This window comes from Saimiri boliviensis, chromosome 12 (genome assembly GCF_048565385.1).
Source record: "Saimiri boliviensis isolate mSaiBol1 chromosome 12, mSaiBol1.pri, whole genome shotgun sequence".
Lineage (NCBI taxonomy): Eukaryota > Metazoa > Chordata > Mammalia > Primates > Cebidae > Saimiri > Saimiri boliviensis.
In genome coordinates this window covers 106,141,354-106,162,677 of record NC_133460.1, presented here as the reverse complement: position 1 = coordinate 106,162,677, position 21,324 = coordinate 106,141,354, and the positions used below count along the sequence as shown (strand labels likewise).

The 21,324-nt window shown below is 37.3% G+C and overlaps 2 protein-coding genes across 17 annotated transcripts in view; both read left to right on the top strand.

Annotated features, from left to right (window-relative positions):
* The window catches only part of ATE1 (arginyltransferase 1), a 266,317-nt gene that overhangs the window by 34,710 nt on the left and 210,283 nt on the right, over positions 1-21,324 (top strand). For all 16 annotated transcript variants that reach the window (XM_074382989.1, XM_010332267.3, XM_003922136.3 and 13 more), the window contains one exon: positions 8,801-8,833. In XM_074382989.1, the coding sequence (XP_074239090.1) occupies positions 8,801-8,833 (33 nt within the window). The remainder of the gene's footprint in view (positions 1-8,800; positions 8,834-21,324) is intronic.
* On the top strand, positions 8,840-21,231 carry LOC101032683 (SKA complex subunit 2-like). Its single transcript, XM_074383001.1, has one exon. It carries the CDS (start codon positions 20,559-20,561, stop codon positions 20,976-20,978), a length of 420 nt encoding a protein of 139 aa, XP_074239102.1. The 5' UTR covers positions 8,840-20,558; the 3' UTR covers positions 20,979-21,231.

Sequence of the window (21,324 nt, the reverse complement as noted above, 5' to 3'; positions counted from 1 at the left end):
TCGCTTGAACCTAGAAGACAGAGGTTGCAATGAGCTGAGACGGCACCACTGCACTCCCAGCCTGGTGACAGACCGAGACTCTCAAACAAAAACAAAAACATTTACTCATTGATGAATTACTCCCATTCACAAAAGAATGGATGCATCTATTCATTGAATTCCTGAATAGTTGAATGCATGTAGACATTTAAATAGTCTACATTTATTTATTGCGTCCCTACTATGTGCCAGGCATTATTTTGGATTGAGGATGTAGCATAGGAGCAAGATAAAAAAGTTCTTGCTCTCAGGCAGGCTATGTGCTAGAGAGGAAGATAAATAATAAGTATGCAATATAGTGCCAGAGTAATGTGTGCTAGCAAGCTACATGAAGGGAGAGAGTGAGGGATAGCATGGTGGAAGGTGAGAATAGATGAGGCTGTCAGGAAGAGGCTCAGATAAGATGCTCCTCGACAGACACCTCTGTATGCACTTTGTCATAGCTGGGGGAAGTACATTTCAGTAGATGGGAGAGGACCTGATCTGTTCAAAAAACATCAGGGATACTGATGAGGCAAGAACACAAGTCATGGTGGCATCTGTCTTCTTGATCATTTCTGTGGCTTGTGGAATTTTTTTTTTTTTTTTAATCCCCACATATGCTTTTTGTCGTTTGTTAGCTGAATTTTTCCATATCATGAAGTTGTGTATTTTGCTGTTGACTTTTTACTTTATTTTCTTATTACCTAAACACCTATTCGTCACCTTATTTTAGTTAAGCTGAGACACTTCTTGTTAGTATCTCTGGATTTTATTGCTTTCTTGTTGAGTTCTGGTTAATGGTATTATTAAGTCTTTGGTATAATGAAGGGGGACAGTAGATTGGAAAAGGTTTTGAGGTTCTGATGGTAATTTTGCTGCTCTCTGTAAAATAATGTAACATTTTTGAATCTCAGCGTGTAAAAGAGGTGAACTAGATAATTGCCAGGATACCTCTTAGCTTGTCAAATTGTGTGCTTTCACTGATACTAGGAAAACTCCCCAAGTGGAACTATACAGTTTTTCCTTCTGTTTATTTCCTTTTTTAAATGTAATTTTTAAGTTGATGGTGTAGTAAAGTGAGGAAGTCTTAGGTGTATAGCTTGTTGATTTTTTTTTTTTTTTAATTTTGAGACAGTCTTGCTCTGTCACCCAGGCTGGAGTGCAGTGATCTGATCTTGGCTCACTGCAACCTCTGCCTCTTGAGTTGTGGCAATTCTCGCACTTCAGCCTCCCACGAAGCTGGGATTACAGGCCTGCACCACCATGCCTGGCTAATTTTTGTGTTTTTAGTAGAGGAGGGATTTCACTGTGTTGGGCAGGCTTGTCTTAAACTCCTGGCCTCAAGCAGTCTGCCCACCTCAGCCTCCCAAAGTGCTGGGCTTACAGGTATGAGCCACTACACCTGGCCAAATTTTTACTTATGTATATGTGCTTATAGTCATGGCTTGTATTAAGAGAGAACATTTTTGGCATGCTAGAAGGCTCCCTCATGGCCCTTCCTAGTCAGTATTTTCCTACCCAGAGGCTAACTACTTTTCTATCACTGTAGATTAATTCCAACTGTCTTTGAGCTTCATATAAATTTATCATACAGTGTAAACTCTCCAGCCTTCTTTTACTTAATATTCTGTGTGAAATCCATGTCACATATGGTAGGTTTTTTTCAGTGCTGTGTAGTATTCCATTGTGTGTAGACTGCATAATTTATTAATCTATTCTATTATTGCTGGGCATATGTGTTGTTGACAGCTTTTGCCTATTATGAATAAAGTTGTTATGAACATTCTTGTATGCGTCTTTTGATGGACATAACACTAATTTCTCTTAGATATATACTTGGGAGTTACATTGCGTAAAGATGGGGTAAACATCTTTAGCTTTTATATAAATATGGCCAGTTTTCCATAGTGGTTGTGCTATGTAACCCTGCTCGTTGTCCCACATCCTCATCAGCATTTGGTGTTGTCTGATGTTTTAGTTTTAGCCTTTCTGGTGGGTGGATGGTAATATTGTATTGGGGTTTTAATTTGCTATTTGCTGATGACTAAATAGGGAGCCTTTTTATATATTTATTGGCCATTTGAATATGTTCCTTTTTGTTAAATCATTAAGGGTTTGCCCCCACCCCCCACCTTTTTAAAGTTTGGTTCATGTGTTTTTTTCCTTATTGACTGTGAGGGTTCTCTATATTCTCTGATATGAGTCTTTATATATATGTATATATATATATATATGAATGTGTGTGTCTGTGTATGTGTGTGTGTGTGTGTGTGTGTGTGTGCATATATTCTAAATATCTTTCCCCTACCTGGAAATAACTATACTCCTTACCTAGGCAAATATTATTTTGGAAGAATCTAATTTTGAAAGCCCCTGAGTTTTGGTACATTTCTAAACACTCAGCTTACAGATCAAGAATGTCAGCAATGGATTTAAAGATTCTCTTATATAAAATTTTGGTCTCAGTGTTTACTTAAAAAAAAAACAGAAGGTGTTTTTTTCTCTTAAGTATAAAATTATTTCCATACTTTTTATGTTTTGTAATTTGTGCTGGTATTTATTTAATGTTATTAACGCACAGACCTTAGGTCATTAGATTCCTAAGGCAAATGATCTTCCTGTTAGAGGAACAAAGGAACCTGAAATCAGAACAGAATGCCACCAGCACTGGAGTCTTTCTTTGGTGTGTGTTCTGTTTGATAACTTTGCGAAGAAGCTGTTTTTCGTTGTGTTTTTGTATGAACTCTGTTTATGGTGACATTGTTTGCTGCTGATAATGCTGAAAAGCAACACAGTTTTTAAAGATTCCATTCTTTTGGAGTACCGCTCTTTAAGATATAGAATTGTTATACTCTTAATCTGGATTTTAAAGATTCATATTGCAAATTTAACAGTTTAATTTTAGAAACAAATACTAGACTTGGAGGTAGTAAATAACAAATGATATTTAAACAAGTTCATGTGTATATCATTGGTGCTAAGGTGTAGAGTCACTATTTCTACTATTTATAGAATATATGATGATTATTATAGTCAACAAAAGAGGTAGCTATTAGTGAATAACCTAACTACAGCCTAAATCCCTCTTCCTGTTAGCAGTTAGGGAGAAAGGTGCAAAAAATAGCAAAAGGATATTTATTGAAGTAGTTCATTAATTAGAATATGTGTGAGCAAACTTTGAAATCAACATTTAGAGCCAAACGTTTATAACTAGCTCTTGTATATTAGTGCTTTATGGACTTTCTTGATTCTGGGCAGATACTAGAATTTTTCAAGAGACATTTTATTATAGTATATCTATGGCATTGCTTTGAGCATTTGCCCATAATATCACCAGGAATATTATTGGGTAGGGACCAGAACTCTTAAACTGGGAAAAAGCGGCTAGTAATTCATTGATAGTCAGTACTGGATTTTCTGCCATTGTTGAGAGTCACACCGAGTATTTTCAGTGAGCAATTCTAGTAAGTACAGACTAGGGAGAACAAATCAGAGCTGGTAGGGACCCGTGTTGCCTAAAATGGGCTTTGTGGAAAATGTATTCTGTGAAATGTTTATAGATATTACATGAAATTAAAAACAAAAATCCCTAGTCATGTAACTTTGGGAAGTACTTGACTAAGTGAGGTTAAATTAAAAGAGATTTTTCTTTGTAAATACAGGAATGTGCAGAGCCATTAATATATCAGTGTAGCCTGTAATTCACTGAGGTAAGGAGGAAAAGGAGGTGAGGCTGCTATAAGTAAGAGCATTTTCCAAACTACGTAGCCAAGGAATCACTTTTTAGAGAGTGTCTCAGGAACCTGACATGCCACAGGACACCACCTGGGGAAGGTGGTTTGGCCGAAACCCTTTTACAGATAAGAAACCAAGGCCCAAATAACTCAAGCGGATAGATCTAATTAGATTCTACACTGTCTAACTCTTAGATCACTGTTTTTTGTTTTTTGTTTTTAACCTCGGGCAAAAAAGGAGATGTAATGCTTCAGAAGACAGGTTTAAATATGTTAGAGTGTAAATAAGATTTTTGTTGTCATCTTTTAAGATGTTTTGAAGCTTAATGTCTAAGGGGCCAACTCTACTCAGAAAAGGTAGCACAGACAGTCCTTTTAGCTACATTGCTTACACATGGGACAGAGAATAGCTATAAAAAACGAATTTAGGGAATTACCTGAATCTGCCCTTTTTACTCCCCACTGACAGGTTAAATAAGATCTTATTTCTCAAACCTTAGTTTCCCCTCCTTGTTAAATACAGTTTTAATTCTCATTTTTTTGATGACTTTTTAAGTGGGTGCTAGCTGTGTCTTAGCTGCTTTGAAGGTTTGATTTTTTTCTGCAATGAAATATGAAACAAACTTCTTTGTGGAATCACATTAATTTCTTAGAGTTGTAGGTTTATCAGAGACATTCTTGACATAAAACCTAGTTTAGCACTGCCTTAAAACTACCAGTTAATTATAGCGTAAATATGTGCCAGAAATTGAACAGGGATGGGAAGGGAGTCTAAAATGTTATTTAACTTAACATAATTTAGAATCTTAACTGAATTAAGGTTTCCAAATTCCTGATGGAAGAATTTATTATTTTATATTGAGTACAATTTAGATTGTTAATTGCTAAATTTTAAATAAAGCTTTTGTTAGATTATAGCCTAAAATAATCAGACCTGTCCCCTGACAAATTATAGGGCAGTCAATAGGGTGCTATAAGTGAAAGACCAAGGAAGTATAACCAGAAGTATATTTTGCTCATGTGACGAAATTTTGGATAACTAATGTGACTAGTTATAAGACTTGGAATTTCACTTTGGCAAATAGAAACACCTCACTGATGTTCCTTGGCTTAGGGGAAAAAATGTTATTTATCTTTGTAAAAATTGCCTTTTGGTGTTGAGTGTTTCCTTTTTCTTCAAAAGATAGGAATTTCATTACTGTTACTTATTAAAAAGATAAGACATTTCAGGAACAAAGTGGCTTGAATTATCTGTTGAATCATTTATGTTACAAAGAGAAAATAATTATAGTTTTTCTGGGATCATCTTTTTTTTTTTTTTTTAATTCATCTGAAAGGAAGTCATAACATCCAAATTGCTAGGATCTTTTGACAAAATTAGCAGTATGTTTTCTTTGGTCCTTATTCCCCCACTCCTATAACTTGGAAAAAGATCTTACTGATTGTAACTAATAAGAGTTCTTAACTAATTTTGTGCACTTGGAAGATGGTTTAGAAAATTTTGGTAAGCAAAAAAAATTTAAAAAATTAAAAAAAATTAAAAAGTGGAGGAGTCAAAAAAAAGAAAAAGAAAATTTTGGTAAGCATTAAGTGCTTCTTTGGAGAGAATGAGAAAGGATTATGTTATGAGACAGGCTACTGATGATGAATAGAACAGTGGTACCAGGCATGGTAAATGAGAATAAGAAAAGCAAGATGAGTATAAGACTATGGAGCGTGAGCGCTGTCTGTGTCTGCCCTTTTTCTTTTTAGAGGCCTAAAAGATTTCAAAAATGATACTGATGCCTTTTATGCCTGGATTCTAAATATTGACCATAATTCTTTTTTTTTTTTTTTAAATTCAGGACAGAGTAATTGGCAGTTAGAATTTTTATAAATTTTATCAAGAGAATCAAATTGATAGTGTTATTAATATTGTTACTAACAGGAACCTTACTTGTTAAGTTTAAAAAGCCAAATATCATGCAGGTAATTTCTTTATTCAACTTATGTTAAATCAAGATACTTCCTAGAAGTAATCTTTAAAAGTGGGTACACAGGAAGATAAAGAATATGGCTATGTTAACCTCTGATATTAGAATGATAAAATATATGCCCATCTGCAGAACCAGTAAGAGATTTTTGTAAAACATACTAAATTTTTTATTTTTTCTATATCATACCGAAATATTTTGAAAAGGATCTTTTTCTTAACTACTATTAACTCTACTTATTATTTATTATTAAGTAGTTCTATTAATATAGCCGTATCAGAAAAGCAGTATTAATACCATCTGTGTGCAGCTGGAGTCTTTTTTTTTTTTTAATAGACTTTCCTTTTTAGTAGTTTTAGGCAAACAGCAAAAATGAGCCGTAGTCCTTTTTAATACTGATCAGACATCGTGATAATGTTTGTTAAGCAATCTATTTCTACTTTTAATTCCAGTGTATATACAAAATGTATTTTGCAAAAAAATTTTATAATTTTTTTCAAAGTATTACCATTTGTATTAATATAATATATATAGTTTCATTATGAAAGAATTTACTAAGTAACTGAAGTGAAACATGAAAAAACAATGGGTTTTCACTGAAGCAGTAACAGAAGGCATTTTTTGAAATCTTTTTCGTGTCCTGAGAATAGGAGTGTCAGTGTGTATCTTGTGATTTGTTATTCTGTCTTTACTTCTTTAGGATTGAAAACTTTTATTTCTGTATTTCACATTTTGGCAGCTTCAAACAGGATGAGAATTTTTTAGGTCTATTTTGAGAAAGCTGTGACACAAATGTTGGACATATACGTGTGCCAAAAATATGTATAAATTGTTGGAGCTTCAAGGAGATTAGTTTTTATAGACAGCATTTGTATACTTCTCTTTATTGTTATTTAAAGTAACTTCCATCCTAATTGATGCATCAGTTACTGAAGAACATGACTTGCTTATAAATTCAAAAATATGTGCATAATATTAACATTCACTTTTGGGGAAAATCATAGAACCCTTCAGTATCAAATTTCTGATTTTAAAATCAAAATTTACCATGCCTCATTTTTCTCCACTGTTAAAACTGGCTAGTGTTTTAACTGGCACTTTATATTCTTGGGAGGAAGGGTAGATATTGTCTTAGGTTGGGCTGCAATGAAAGAATCCAAGACCACAAAGTTTGCATTTTAGATTTCAGTAAAATTGTTTGCTTCATGTCAGCATTACGAAAACTTAAAATTTTGTTATATTTTGCACTTTCAGAAAGTTCTCTTGAGTTAATATAATCAAACTGCATATTGATATTTAAATTAAGAAAAAATTCTTACTGTTTGCGTTTTGGTTTTTTCTTTTCTTTCCTTTTTTTTCTTTTGCTTCCTACTGAAGTGTTTACATTTTAATATACTGTCAACTAGGGCCTTAATGATACTGTGTAATCGAATGGCTTTGGCATGCATTTATGATATTCTAAAAATGTATTTAGTGTTTTTGGTGGAAGTATGTGATATATTTTTAAAACTTTGTTATGGAAAACTTTAAACATTTACAAAGTAGATAGAATCAGGTAATGAACCCTAATCTCTTGTCTTCACTGATTTAATATCATGTCTAGTCTGTTTTATTTTATTTATTTTTTATTTTTGGAATGGAATTTTGCTCTTGTCACCCAGGCTGGAGTGCAGTGGTGCGATCTCGGTTCACTGCAACCTCCACCTCACGGATTCCAGCAATTCTCCTGCCTCAGCCTTCCAAGTAGCTGGGATTACAGGCGCCTGCTACCACAGCCAGCTAATTTTTGTGTTTTTAGTAGAGGTGGAGATTCACTGTGTTGGCCAGGCTGGTCTTAGACTCTTGACCTCAGGTGATCCACCCGCTTCAGCCTCCCAAAGTGCTGGGATTACAGGCGTGAGCCATCGCGCCCTGCTAGTCTGTTTTATTTTTGTACTACTCCATATTACTTTTCTTCCCACATCTCCAGTGATCATGAAGAGAATCCCAGACATCATGTAATTTCATTGATAAATATTTCAATATGTAACTCTAAAAGAGAATACAAGTTATTCGCATTCCCTGTGAGTACTAGCTTTGTTGTGGAGAGGAAGTTCATGAGTGCTTGGAAACAGGCCTGTCATTGCCTTTTATTGTAGTTAATTTGCATTTAGAAAGATCAAGAGTTTATATTATTTGAGTAGTATTACAATAAATCTCCAAGGATTTGAAATGTTGAATCTGTAACGTCTATGAAAACATGAATTGCCATCATGTATATGCATGAAGTTACATGACAGTCCTTATTTCAGAGCTAGCCTACAATTTGCTTTGTCATTTCTTTATATCCCCCTCTATAATTTGTTTGTTTATTTAAATGCTGATCATATAGCATTTAGTTTCAGGCGATACTCTACATTCCTCTATGTGTGTCATAGAAAGGAAGAGAAAGGTGAGGGAGAAGGGAGAAAGAGAGAGACAAGAAAGGAAGGAAAGGAGGCATGGAGGGAGGAAGGGAACATGGGACTGAGAAAAGAGAAAGATCAGAGCAGGGTGAAGATCTCAGACGAGACGCCACAGTGTGGAGATGAGAATTCACCTTTCTCTCTGTCGCACTCACCTCACCTCTGGCGCGGTCCTTTCTGTCCCTTTTCCTTGGTCGCCTCATTGGTTTATATCTTCTCTTGGCATTTACTAAACTTTGCCTGTCACATTTAGGGTCAGGAAGATTGATTTTTTTTTTTTTTTTCCTAAAAGGGTGATTTTTTTTTCCCTAAAAGGGTGTTTTTATTATGTAGGAGTGTGAGATAAAACATTTTTTTTAGGACTGATCTGTGCTATATGTGCTTTTATGCAGATTTTTAAGAATGTTTATTGAAAGGAATTCAAATAGGTACCTCCTATGGGGTAGGTTGAACCTTTCTATATTCTGGATGAATTGTATGGACACATTAATTTCCTCTAATAAATCTTTAGGTTCACTTTAAGTGCATTTACTGGAAAATTGTGTAATAATTTTTTCCTTTTCTCTGTGTTCCTTTTTGCTATCTGTTCGCTGGATGAAATGGATTCTGTTCAAATTTGACTCCACAGTTCACAAGATTCCTCTGCACTTCACCTTTAGAGGTAAGAGTTACTCACTGACCTTAATATTAGAATTGGTAGTTGAAAACCATTACTGATACCTTTCATTAGGCATTTATTTGATAATTATAGGAGTGGTCATTTTGGTGTGACACATTTATTCTTCAGTAACGGTATGGGGTGAATTACTGTAGGTTTTTTTTTTTGGATCAAAGTTTCTAGAAGTTATATTAATAGCAATTCACCTTCATGACAGGTTATTTCCTCTTTTTAAGTATTCTTTTTCAATAAATAGAAATTGGTCCTTCATTTGAAAGAGCCTTGTTGTGTCTTCATCACTCCCATGAATGTTTATTTAACTGCCACCTTATGTTCTATAAACTGCCATGATACTAAAAGAGAGCTGGAAAAATCAGAGGTCTTCAAGGAAGTTTCAGTTAGAGAGACCAATTGAAAATACGTGAATTGATAGAAAGAGCAAAGTTATTAAGCTTGTGTTATAACAAGGCAATGTTCTGGGTTCTTCATTCACTTTTTTATTTAATCCTTATCATGGTTTTCAGTATAGAACTGAGAATCCAGTGATAAAATTTTGAGAGATGAGGACAAACTATTAGATGTTTAGAGACCTAGATATCATTATGAGCTGCAGTTGCAGAAAAACTTGTAGATGATCATTGAGACTTGGAAAAGGAAGTAGAGAAACGGTGGAAGCAGAATATGTGAAGAGGTGATGGGACTTAGAACCAAAGCTGGGTGAGAGCTGCCTTTACTTACTATCCATATGACATTGGGTAAATCACAGCTTCAACTTCCTTGAGCCTCATTTTTTTGATCTTTTAAATGTAAATAATAATTCCTACCTCTCAAATAAAGTAATGGAAATGGGAGCAGGTATAAACTCTGCTAGGCACATCATGGCAGTATTTTGTTTTTTCTTAGACTTCAGCCCTACGTGATGAGACTCTGGTCCTTGCCTTTCATTTGTCCTTCCCTTTTTGCTTATTGTTTATTTCATTTTATGCTTTCCCTATTCCCAGCTTGTTCAAATCATACTCCTCTTTGGGGTTGAGACTCAATTCTGTGTCCTTTCTGAGACCATTTCTGCTTTTATAACTTATTGTTTATTTGGTTATTGAAACTATTACTGCTGATAATGTGGTGTGGCCCACACGGGCACATCGCACAATGTGTGGTAGCCAGCTTGAGTGGTCACCAGGAGCAGTGGATCAGACCAGATAGGGTTGTCCCATCCAGGTTTGGTCACATTGTCTAGGTATCCAGGATCAAGGGGAAAGCAGAGCGATACAGTGGAAAGAGCCTGGGCTTTGAAATGAGAGAGGCCCAAGCAGCCCATGGGTGAGCCATTTGACTCCTGAGCTCTTTTTTAAATCTAAAAATGGAGATAATAATACTAAAATGGATATTGAAAGTTAGATGAGGTGACCTACGGCAAACACTGAGCACAGTGCCTGGCAGATAGAATTTTAATTAAGGGTTAGGCATAAAGTGAAAACCAAACCATAACAAAGTTGAAGACAATATAAGTTTTATAGCCTGCTCTATAGTTATGGAAGCACTTTCTAACTTCAAAAGCAATGGAAAGTATCAAAAAACAAAGCGTGAAAAATTAATTAGATTATGTAAAGATCCATACTTTTGCACATGAAAACAAATAGAGCTAAAAGGCAACTTGGGTAAAGTATGATGAAAGGGTTATACTTAATGTAATGATCTTTTAGAATCAATTAAAAATACTAATTTCTTTTACATAAAATTTGGTTGGATTTTTATCAGGTAATTGACAAGATAAAATGCAAATGGTAATAAATTTGTTTTAAATGATAATCCTATTAGTAATAAATGCAGTTTAAAATGACAATGAACTACAATTTTTTGGATCCTATCACGATATCTTATTTTCTTTTCTTTTTTTTTTTTTGAGACGGAGTTTCTCTCTTGTTACCCAGGCTGGAGTGCAATGGCGCGATCTCGGCTCACCGCAATCTCCGCCTCCTGGGTTCAGGCAATTCTCCTGCCTCAGCCTCCGGAGTAGCTGGGATTACAGGCACGTGCCACCATGCCCAGCTAATTTTTTGTATTTTTAGTAGAGACGGGGTTTCACCATGTTGACTAGGATGGTCTCGATCTCTTGACCTCGTGATCCACCCGCCTCGGCCTCCCAAAGTGCTGGGATTACAGGCTTGAGCCACCGCGCCCGGCCCGGTATCTTATTTTCTAAGTGAATGCTTGACAAGATATAATAAGATGGGCTGTTTATAAACTTCATCCTTTATAGGAAGCAGTTTGGTCACATACGTTAAAGGTTTTGTATACGTTCATACCTGTGGTTGAGTAATTTTATTCCAAGAATCACTGTCAGAGAGGTAATCAAAGATGAGGACAAAACATGCATGAAAATGTTTATTACAGCATTATTTATAATGGTTAAAAATTGTAAACAATCTAAATGTGGAACAGGTCAAATAAATTATGACACAGCCGTATGATAGAACATCCTACAGCCATTAAAATAGAGATTGTGAATATGTGCTCATGAGTATATATTGATAAGTAACATCTGAAACAGATTTGATATACTGACAGGTAAAAGCAGGATGCAAAATTATACATGCAGATCTCAGTTTAAAAACAATTCCAGTGCACGGAAAAGTAGAAAGGAGATGCACAAATTGTTAACAACTACAAAGTGTTAAGTTGTTTTGTCCTTTACTCTCCAGTAAAGGGCCCACAGTGGATAGAGATGCCTTGGGAGCTTTTTGGTAATGCTTCTTGTAGTCAGTGTTTAACAGGTGTACATCAGGGGAGTCTCTTTGATTTGACGTGGAAACAATGTCTAGCCTTGGAAAAAAGGGGCTGGCAGGCACTTAGATGAGATCATGTGGATAATGTGTAACGCTGGACTCTCATTTTAGCAAAAGCTTAGAGGAATGAACAGGAATAAGGGTTCTTAGCAGAAGGCAGCTGGGCTGGGTTAGCTTCCCTACACAGGGACCAAATAAGGAGGCTTGAGCTTGATGTTCACTTTACTGGGGCAAGTAGCAATTTGAGACTGTTACTAACGAGTGACAAAGATGCTTCTCAGTAAATCTTACCAGTTGACGTCTCTCAAATGTAAGCTCATTGAGAGAGGACTCTGTTTTTCTTGTGTTCCCATTCTTCGTGTGAGTAGAACATAGTCCTACAAATCTCAGAATACTTTGAGGCCGCTTTTACTATCGCTGATGGAATCTACGGTTCAGCAGGCACTGAGTCAGTAAATATTTGTCAGATGAATGAATGAATTTGGTGGGGCTGACACTGAGAGTAGCAGTCTTTTATCCGTAATTTGGCAGGTTTCAGCTAAAAGTAGACAAGTTCCAATATTTATATATTTTTTTCTTTTTTTTTTTTCATGTGTTTCACCTTAGTCACGGGCAGGGGACCAATATTTATATTTTAGTATGGTTAACAGTCTGTCTTCCCAGTTAGATTGTAGCTACTTAAGATTGAGAGCTTTGTCCTTTTTAATCTTTGGATGCTCTTGGTTATAGATAGGGCTCAGAGTGTACCTAGAGTACATTAGCTGCACCTAGAGTATATAGAGCAGGCGTCCCCAAACTACGGACCGCGGGCCACATGCGGCCCCCTGAGGCCATTTATCCGGCCCCCCCGCCGCACTTCAGGAAGGGGCACCTCTTTCACTGGTGGTCAGTGAGAGGAGCACAATATGTGGTGGCCCTCCAATGGTCTGAGGGACAGTGAACTGGCCCCCTGTGTAAAAAGTTTCGGGATGCCTGATGTAGAGTATATGAAAATACATGCACACACGCGCGCACGTGCACACACACACACACACACACACACACATATTTTTGAGACTGAGTTTCGCTCTGTCACCCAGGCTGGAGTGTGGTGGCACTTTCTCAGCTTACTGCAACCTCCACCTTCCAATTGAAATGATTCTCTTGCCTCAGCCTCCGAAGTAGCTGGGATAACAGGTGCCTGCCACCATGCCCGGCTAATTTTTGTATTTTTAGTAGTGACAGGTTTTGCCACGTTGGCCAGGCTGGTCTCGAACTCCTGACCTGAAGTGATTCGCTCGGCTCATCCTCCCAAAGTGCTGGGATTACAGGTGTGAGTCACGACACCTAGCCACAAATATATACTTTTAAATTACATATTACTACTCTGGTTAAGTATTGGGAATATGTGTAAGGAAGCTTCAATCTTTGGTGAAAATTAGAAGGGAAAGTATCCTATCCAGAGTTTAATGCTAGTTTCTGTCCTTTTCTGTCTGCTTCCATCACTTAGTGATCTGGAGTGATGTTTTACCTTGGCTAAATTGTCTTTTTTATTACTGGGTTTATGACATTGGAGAGGAAGAGAAATCAAAATTAAAGATGACCAATGTAAGTCACTTTTCTTGATGGGAAATACATTGAAGGCTTTCTGTTGGTATTTTCTAGTTTGGAATTCCACAGGGGCCACTTGAGGGCTTAGTTAAGTGGCAAGCTGCCCCGGAGTCTCCACCAGCAACACCAGTCGGGGGCTGTTGTTCCTTTGCCACCACATAGCGCCGGAGAGCCAAGGCAAAGCCAAGGCAGGAGAGTGTTGGGAGTCTCTAAATGTTTAATTTTGCCAATAAGCTTATGATTTAGCTGGAGAAGGAAAATTACAAATATGGTCTGTACCCTGTACCTTCTTTAATTTTGAATAAAAGTCAAATTATTCTGGCAGAGACAATAAAATACACGAGACTTGCAGTTGAAAGCTGACTTTAAACTTCACTTTCTCCACAATGATTACTATGAATGAGCCATGTCCCTTTGTTGTAAGTCCTAAACAGTTAACTGCCACATGAATCTAATGAAATTGTCAAGTTGTTGTAATTACATCAGTAATTTGATATGTTGTCATTTGAATGGACCATGTGTGGAGAGTCAGTTACTTCCCTCTGTGGGGCTGACCCTTTTACATTCCTGTAAGCTGAAGACTAATAGAGCTCATTAAGCTTTATGGGAAAAGAGCTTTTATCACCTCGTCAAGTCAGGCAGCATATTTCCATAGATCCCTAATTTCGTGTGGCTCTGTAGCTGCTGATATGTATGCCCCTGCTAGGCTTACACCGGACCCAGCCTTACAGACATTTTTATTGACATTTCTAAGTCTGAATTACATTTTGTGTGGCACCACTTACAGATGTTTTCAATTAAATGTAGGTAAATAAAAGGGATTATATATCAGAGCCCGAAAGATTCTTGAATTTCTCTTCTGAGTCAGACTTTGCCAGCCAGTCCAGTAAGGCACAGTCTCATTGTCACTCTTGGAGGTAGAGAGCTATAGGAGAGGCATTTATAACAAAAATTAAACCTGGTGTGAATGTAGGTCACCTAGGTTTCTCTTCAGGTGTGTCATTCTGTTCCTTCATTTCAGATCAATTAAAATTTTCTGTATTAATAGGATAATAACTTTCTGAGAAGTTAGCACCTATGGTATACAGGTACTGTGCTTAGCACTTTCCTTATTTTAATTATTACAGAATGTCAATGAGGTAAATATTCCCAATTTTCTTATGAAGAAAATTGAACCCAGAGAGGTAGATTAGGTAGGTGCTCAATATCACATCTGGTATGTGACAATAATCACAAGCTAGGAAGGAAATAGAATGTGGTTAAGATTCTAACATCACATGAAGTGATATGATAGCATTTGAAAGAAGACAGTGATTAGTTAGGGAGCCTTGGGGAAGGGTGTCTCAACCTTGGTACTGTCAGCATCTTGGGCTGGATAATTCTTTTTTGTGAGGGACTGTCCTGCCCATTATGGGAAGCTTAGCAGCATCTCTGGCTTCTGCTCACTAGATGCCAGTAGGACCCACCCCACTGAGTTGCAACAAAATGTCTCCAGATTTTGCCAAATGCCTCTAGGTGGACAAAATAGCTCCTATTGAAAACCACATCCCTAGAAAAGCCTTTAAAAAAAAAAAAAAAAAAAAGAGTACTAAGACGTATCCTTAGTAAGCCAAAAGCCAATTTAATGATACAATATTTTCAGTCTATCAAAAGACACGAAAAAGAAGAAGTAAACAGAAATGTGGGACAAATAGAAAACAAATAGTAAGATGGCCCCTTAAATTCAGCCCTACTGATTATGATGGTACTAAATACAAATGGTCCAAGAGAAAACTCTGCCTCATACTAATTTCTGTTTCTCAATGTTTGCACCGTTCAACACAGTAGCCAGTGGTCATACTTAGGGGTCCTTGGTTCCCAGGCTGGGATCAGTACTGGTGTGTAGCCTGTTAGGAACTAGGACACTCGGCAGGTGAGCAGCAGGTCAGCAAGTATTGCTGCCTGAGCTCCACTTACTGTCAGATCTGCGGTGGTATTAGATGCTCATAGGAGCGTGAACCCCATTGTGAACTGCCCGTGTGAGGGAGCTAATGTGTGCTGCTTATGAGAATCTAATGCCTGATGATGTGACTTGGAACAGTTTCATCCCTACCTCTTCTGTCAGAGATTGGCAGGCTAGATAAAGGAAAAAATCAACATCCATCATATATGAAGACATGGATAGGTTAAAAGTAAAAGGCTAGAGTAAACACTACTATATAAATACTAATCCTAGGAAAGTTGCTTCATGCCTGTAATCCTAACAACTCAGGAGGCAGAGGCAGGAGGATCATTTGAACCCAGAGTTTGAAACCAGCCAGGGCAACATGGTGAGACCCCCCCATCTCTAAAAGAAAAATAAAAAAATTAGGTGGGCATAGTGGCTTGTGCCTGTAGTCCCAGCTATGAGACAGACCGAGGCAGGAGGATCATTTCGGCCTTGAAGTTTGAGGCTGCAGTGAGCTATGATTGCACCACTGCAGTTCAGACTGGGCAATAGAGTAACACCACAAAAAATAAAAATAAAAATTTAGAAATGAAATTTTAAGTCATAGTGGCTGTATTCTTATCAAAGTAGACTTCAGGGCAAAGACGGAAGAAAGTGACTTTTCATAAGGATAAAAAGATCAGTTTATCAAATGAATATACAGTAATTTAGAGCCTCAAGATAACATGAAATAAAAACTAATAGAACCAAAGGGAAAAATGTAGTAACTGGGAACTTTAGGACAACTTTCTCAGTAATTGATAGAACATTTAGATAGGAAATTAGAAGTCAAATAGGAGGCATGAATGATACTACCACACAGTATGCTCCAGAGTAGCTGTGCATGGGGTGCTGGCTAGCCATATGTATACTCACCTTTAATTTCATGCAAATTCAGAGAAATCCCTATAAAAGGGCAGTAACTTCCAGGTGTTGCCGTGGTCTTTGTAAATTGTCATGGCACTGGTGGGAGTGTCTTTTGCTGATGAACAGCAAAGGCTGCTAGAGGTCACTTTTGGTGCCATCTAGTGGTTCTTGTTGATTTCTTCATTTCATCCTGTCGGGATCGGCAAGTAAGTTCTGCAGGTTTCCTACCTCGACAGTATTCATTTGGTTGTTAGGAAGAAGAGAGGCCGGGCGCAGTGGCTTATGCCTGTAATCCCAGCACTTTGGGAGGCTGAGGTAGGAGGATCACCTGAACCCAGGACTTCAAGGCTGCAGTGAGCTGTGATTACATCACTGCACCCAAAGGGAGAAAAGAAAGGACCATAGGAACCTAACCATCTTTTGAGTCTGCATCTGAAGTATCATTGCTTGGAGTGGCTGTAGATATCAAGGTATCTCCAGTGTCTAGAATTCACAAGGAATGACTGTTACTCAAAACTGGGTCCTGTACGGAGCTTGCAGAGGCCGCAGTGAAGGGATGAGGTGGGCGGAAGGTTGAGTTTTTAAGCTGAGGAAGGAAGTTAATTTTACTGAATGAGGAGAACACCGAAAATCGCATATCCAGACAGCTGGCCCAAATTTGAGAGCCGTGGAGATAAGGCTGGGAAGGGGGCTGAGCTGGTGAATTGGGGGAAGGTTTTACCTGCTCTCTGGTCTAAGGCCTGGGAGGCTCAGCTTTGTTTAAAGAGCCAGGCCCAGAGCACAAAGAGGTAACTTCTCGGGCTAGACATCCTCAGAATAATTGACACTCTGCTCTTTATACTGAATTGAATAATCAGAAGTGGAAAGCTAGGCTGTGGCTTGATCTGTTGGGCAAAAGCAGAAAATACAAGTACATCGTTGTTGTTATTCTAGTTATGAGGGCTTATGGTACTTCAGTTAGTTTTGGGTTGTCACCTGGTAATCGAGTCAATGTAAGTTGCAACCATGTATCTCATGATATCAACTGGAAGTCTTTTCCCAGAAGCCAATCCTGTATGATAAGATGTACCAAAGTTGATTCTGAGAATAAGAAAATACACTTAGAATAGAAAACTAAACATTAAATAGAAAAATGCCATAAATTTTCTGGCTAAAGATTTTCCTGCTTGAGGCTTGGATTAGTATAGACATCTTAAAATCCAAGTCATTCAAGACATCTTTTTGCCGGGTCAGTCTTCCTTTAGCAAGTAGTTGTATTCATCATTGCTGCAAGAACCTTTCAGTTGTGTTGAAAATTAGGGTCATTTGCCTTGACAATTTTCATTGCCCATTAGATGTGCATGAATGCTTCAGAAAATGTTTGAATAGTAAATCCTAGGGTGGATTAGTTTCCATGGGGACATCAGTCTTGTTTGATGTTGGCAGTCATTGAGTTCTCTAGCTGGGTTGTCGCTGTGGGATGTATTTTTCCCTCATAAGAAATATTGGAAAAGCAGGAGTCTCAAATTGAACTGATGTTAAATAAGGGCTCACATAAGGATAGTTTCTCTGGATTCTAAGGTGTTGGCTAGAGTGCTTCATAAACACCAACCTGTAGAATTGAGAAGTTTGGGATTCTGTTACTTAGCCTTTTTGATAGTGCCTCACTAAAAGTCTTTTTGTTGGAGAATTAGGGTTTAAAATAAAAGGAAATATCAAAGTAAAGAAAAGAACTTAAAAACATCCTGATATTTATTTGTTCTGCAGTAAAAATGATCAAGTAAACAGAAGTAAATTTCTTTCTTACTTATCTCCCACTTATTAAAAACATTTGCTCTACTTCCTTTCTCAATTACATAAGCTTGGTAAAGTTTCATTAACATTTTTATTTCAGCACTTTGAGTATTAAGTTGTGAATGTTGGGGTAAACCTTTTTGCTTTCATGGAAACATTTAAATTCTAAAGAATTATGTCATTGAGAAATATATTTCTTTGTTTATCCTTTGATTTAGTAAGTGGCTACAGTCTCTTACCTTCTTTTGTTGACTAGAGCGCGTTGATACAGAGTGATTGTGTGTGTGTTGGCATGGTGGACTGCAGAAGCAGTGTCCAGTGAGACAGACACTGAACTGAGTGAGAGTTGGGAATTTCAGGCTTTGGTCTTTCCTACCATTCCTCTAAATTGGCTTCGTGACCTTGGGCAAGCCCCTGAGTCACCCTTCTTTTCTCACTTATAGAGTAAGAGTATTCCAGATAAAGAGGTCCCTCAAAACTAAGTGAACTTACCCAACATGTTAACACGTGTTATAGCACTTTCTCATTCTTAGATATAAAACAAAGCCAATAAAATTCACTTCCCTCAACGTACTATACTTTCTTAAGTTGTGTCTTCACTATGCTATTTTATATTCTATAACAAGCTGTTGCTTTAGAATAATCCTACTCACATTTTCCTTAAAATGAAAGTCTTTTTTTTTTAATTATATTTTAATTTTTGAGATAGAGTCTTACTCTGTTGCCTAGGTTGGAGTGTAGTGGCGTGATCTTGGCTTACTGCAACCGCCACCTCCTAGGTTCAAGCAGTTCTCTGCCTCAGCCTCCTGAGTAGCTGGGATTACAGGTACCCACCACCATGTCTGGCCAATTTTTTCTGTATTTTTAGTAGAGACGGAGTTTCACCGTCTTGGCCAGGCTGGTCTTAAACTCCTCACCTTGTGATCTGCCCACCTCGGTGTCTCAGAGTGTTGAGATTACAGGCATGAGCCACCATAATTTTTGTATTTTTAGTAGAGATGGGATTTCACTATGTTGGCTAGGTTGGTCTTGAACTTCTGACCTCAAGTGATTCACCCACTGTGGCCTCCCATAGTATTGGGATTACAGGTCTGAGCCACCATGCCTGGCCTAAAAATCAAGTCTTATACCATTACTCTGCTTCCACAAATGTATGTCTGTTATTTTTGCCCTTAATATGGCCTCAACGATCCATATTAAAATTATATCTCTTAATAAAATAACTTTTCTTTCATAGAACTGGGAATTAGCTCATTGAGAAGGAACTGTTTTATATGGACATTATAACAGACTGAGAAAGTATGTAAATGACACAAATTGCACAAATTTCTTACATATCTCTTTTGTACCTTCTTACATACATCTTACGGTGGCAGAGATGAGAATGTTTATTGATAGACACAAAAGATGTAGCCATTCTGTAGTATATATAAATGATAAGAAAAAGTAGATAAACTTTAAATTAATGCTCATTGTTTTAGTGTTTATTCCTACTGAGAAACTGTTCAGGTATCCAAAGATGAGTTAGTTCATTTGTTGATTTACATTAATTTATGTTTTAAAATTACTTAAGGATCTTCAAAATTATAGTGAAGGCAACCCAAACCAAAATATATAAAAGTGTTTGTCATTTGTTCAGCATCACGAATCATTAGGGAAATACAAAGCAAAACCAAAATGAGATATCACTTTATGCCTATTAGGCGGACTGTTATTTAAAAAAGAAAACGGTAAGTGTTGGCATGGTTGTAGAGAAATTGGAGCTCTTGTGCCTTTCTGGTGGGAACATGAAATGTTGTGGCTGCAGTGGAAAAATGTTTAACAGTTCTTCAAAACATTAAAAATGGAATTACCGTGTTATCCAGCAATTCTGCTTGTGCATGTATACCCAAAGGAAAGTAGGGACTTGAACAATATAGCAGTGTGCATAGCAGCAGCATTCACAGTAGCCAAAGGTAGAAACAACTCAGGTGTTCATCAGTGGATGAATGGATAAACAAAATGATATGTAGACATAGTGGAATATTATTCAGCCTTAGGAAAGGAGGGAAATTCTCAATCACACATGCTGGGTGAACCTTGGCAATATTATGCTAAGTGCAATAAGCCCTTATAAAAGGACAAATATTTTATTATCTACTTACATCAGGTAAATAGAGTAGTCAAGTGCATAGAGACAGAAAGTAGAGTGATGGTTGCCAGCAGCTGGGGAGAGGGGAGAATAGAGAATTTTTTAATGGGTACATAATTTCTGTCTGGGATGATCAAAAATTATGACTAGATTGTGTGGATAGTTACAAAATAATGTGAATGTACTTGGTGACACTAAACTGTACACTTACAAATTGTTAAAATGGGCAGCTGGGTTGATTCTGTGTCTTTGCTATTGTGAATAAAGCTATGATGAATGTATGCGTGCCTGTGTCTTTTTGGCAAAGTGTTTTATTTTGCTTTGGGTATATGCCCGATAATGGGATTGCTGGGTTCAGTACTAGTTCTGTTTTTAGTTCTTTGAGAAACCTCTACACTGCTTTCCACAGTGGTTGAAGTAGCCTATCAAAAGAAGATTGGATAAAGAAAATATGTTACATATATACCGTGGAATACTATGGAGCCATAACAAAGAACATAATGATGTCCCTTGCAGCAACATGGATGCAGCTGGAGACTATTATCCTAAGAAAACCAACACAGAATCAGAAAACCACATGTTCTTGCTTTTAAGTGGGTTAAACCTTGGGTACACATGGACCTAAAGATGGGAACTATAGACACTGGAGGCTGTGATAAAAGGAAGGGAGTGGGGCAAGGGTTTGTTTTCGACATGAAGGCGGAAGTCCATAAGCTGGAACTGATGTTCCAGAAAGCTGAGTCTGATCTGGATTACATTCAGTACCGGCTGGAATATGAAATCAAGACTAATCATCCTGATTCTGCTGGCAAGAAAAATCCAGTTACACTTTTAAAGGAATTGTCAGCGATAAAGTCTCCATATCAAAGTTTATGTGCACGCTTTAAACCAGTTGCTGTTGAGCCGAAAGAGTCTAAGAGCCGCATTTGTGCTGCTGTGAATAAGACTATGAATGTGACACAAAACCTTCAAAAGCAAACAGACCTGGAGCTGTCACCATTGACTGAAGAAGAGAAAACTGCGCAGAGCAATTAAAATCTCACATGCCAGATTTATGAAGAAATGGACTTGGAAAGGAAACTCTGAAAGAGAAGAGCTCAATTCCAGATAAATTTAGGAATATGTCTTATTAACACTTGATGCCTAGAGGTTGGGGGCTGGTGAAGAAGGTTTGGCATCAATGACTGGATAATGATGCCTTTCATGAGACAAACTGTAAGAAGGAGGACAGATAATATATGAATAAAATTCAGCCAAAAGGGTCAAAAAAGAAAAGAAAAAAGAAAAACTCTCTGTTGGTACTTTGCTTACTACCTGGGTGTTGGGACCATTTGTATCCCAAACCTCAGCATCATAAAGTATACCCATGTAACAAACCTGC

Coding starts and splice junctions, on each gene's coding strand:
- LOC101032683 (XM_074383001.1), top strand. CDS start 20,559: ATGGACCTAAAGATGGGAACTATAGACACTGGAGGCTGTGATAAAAGG.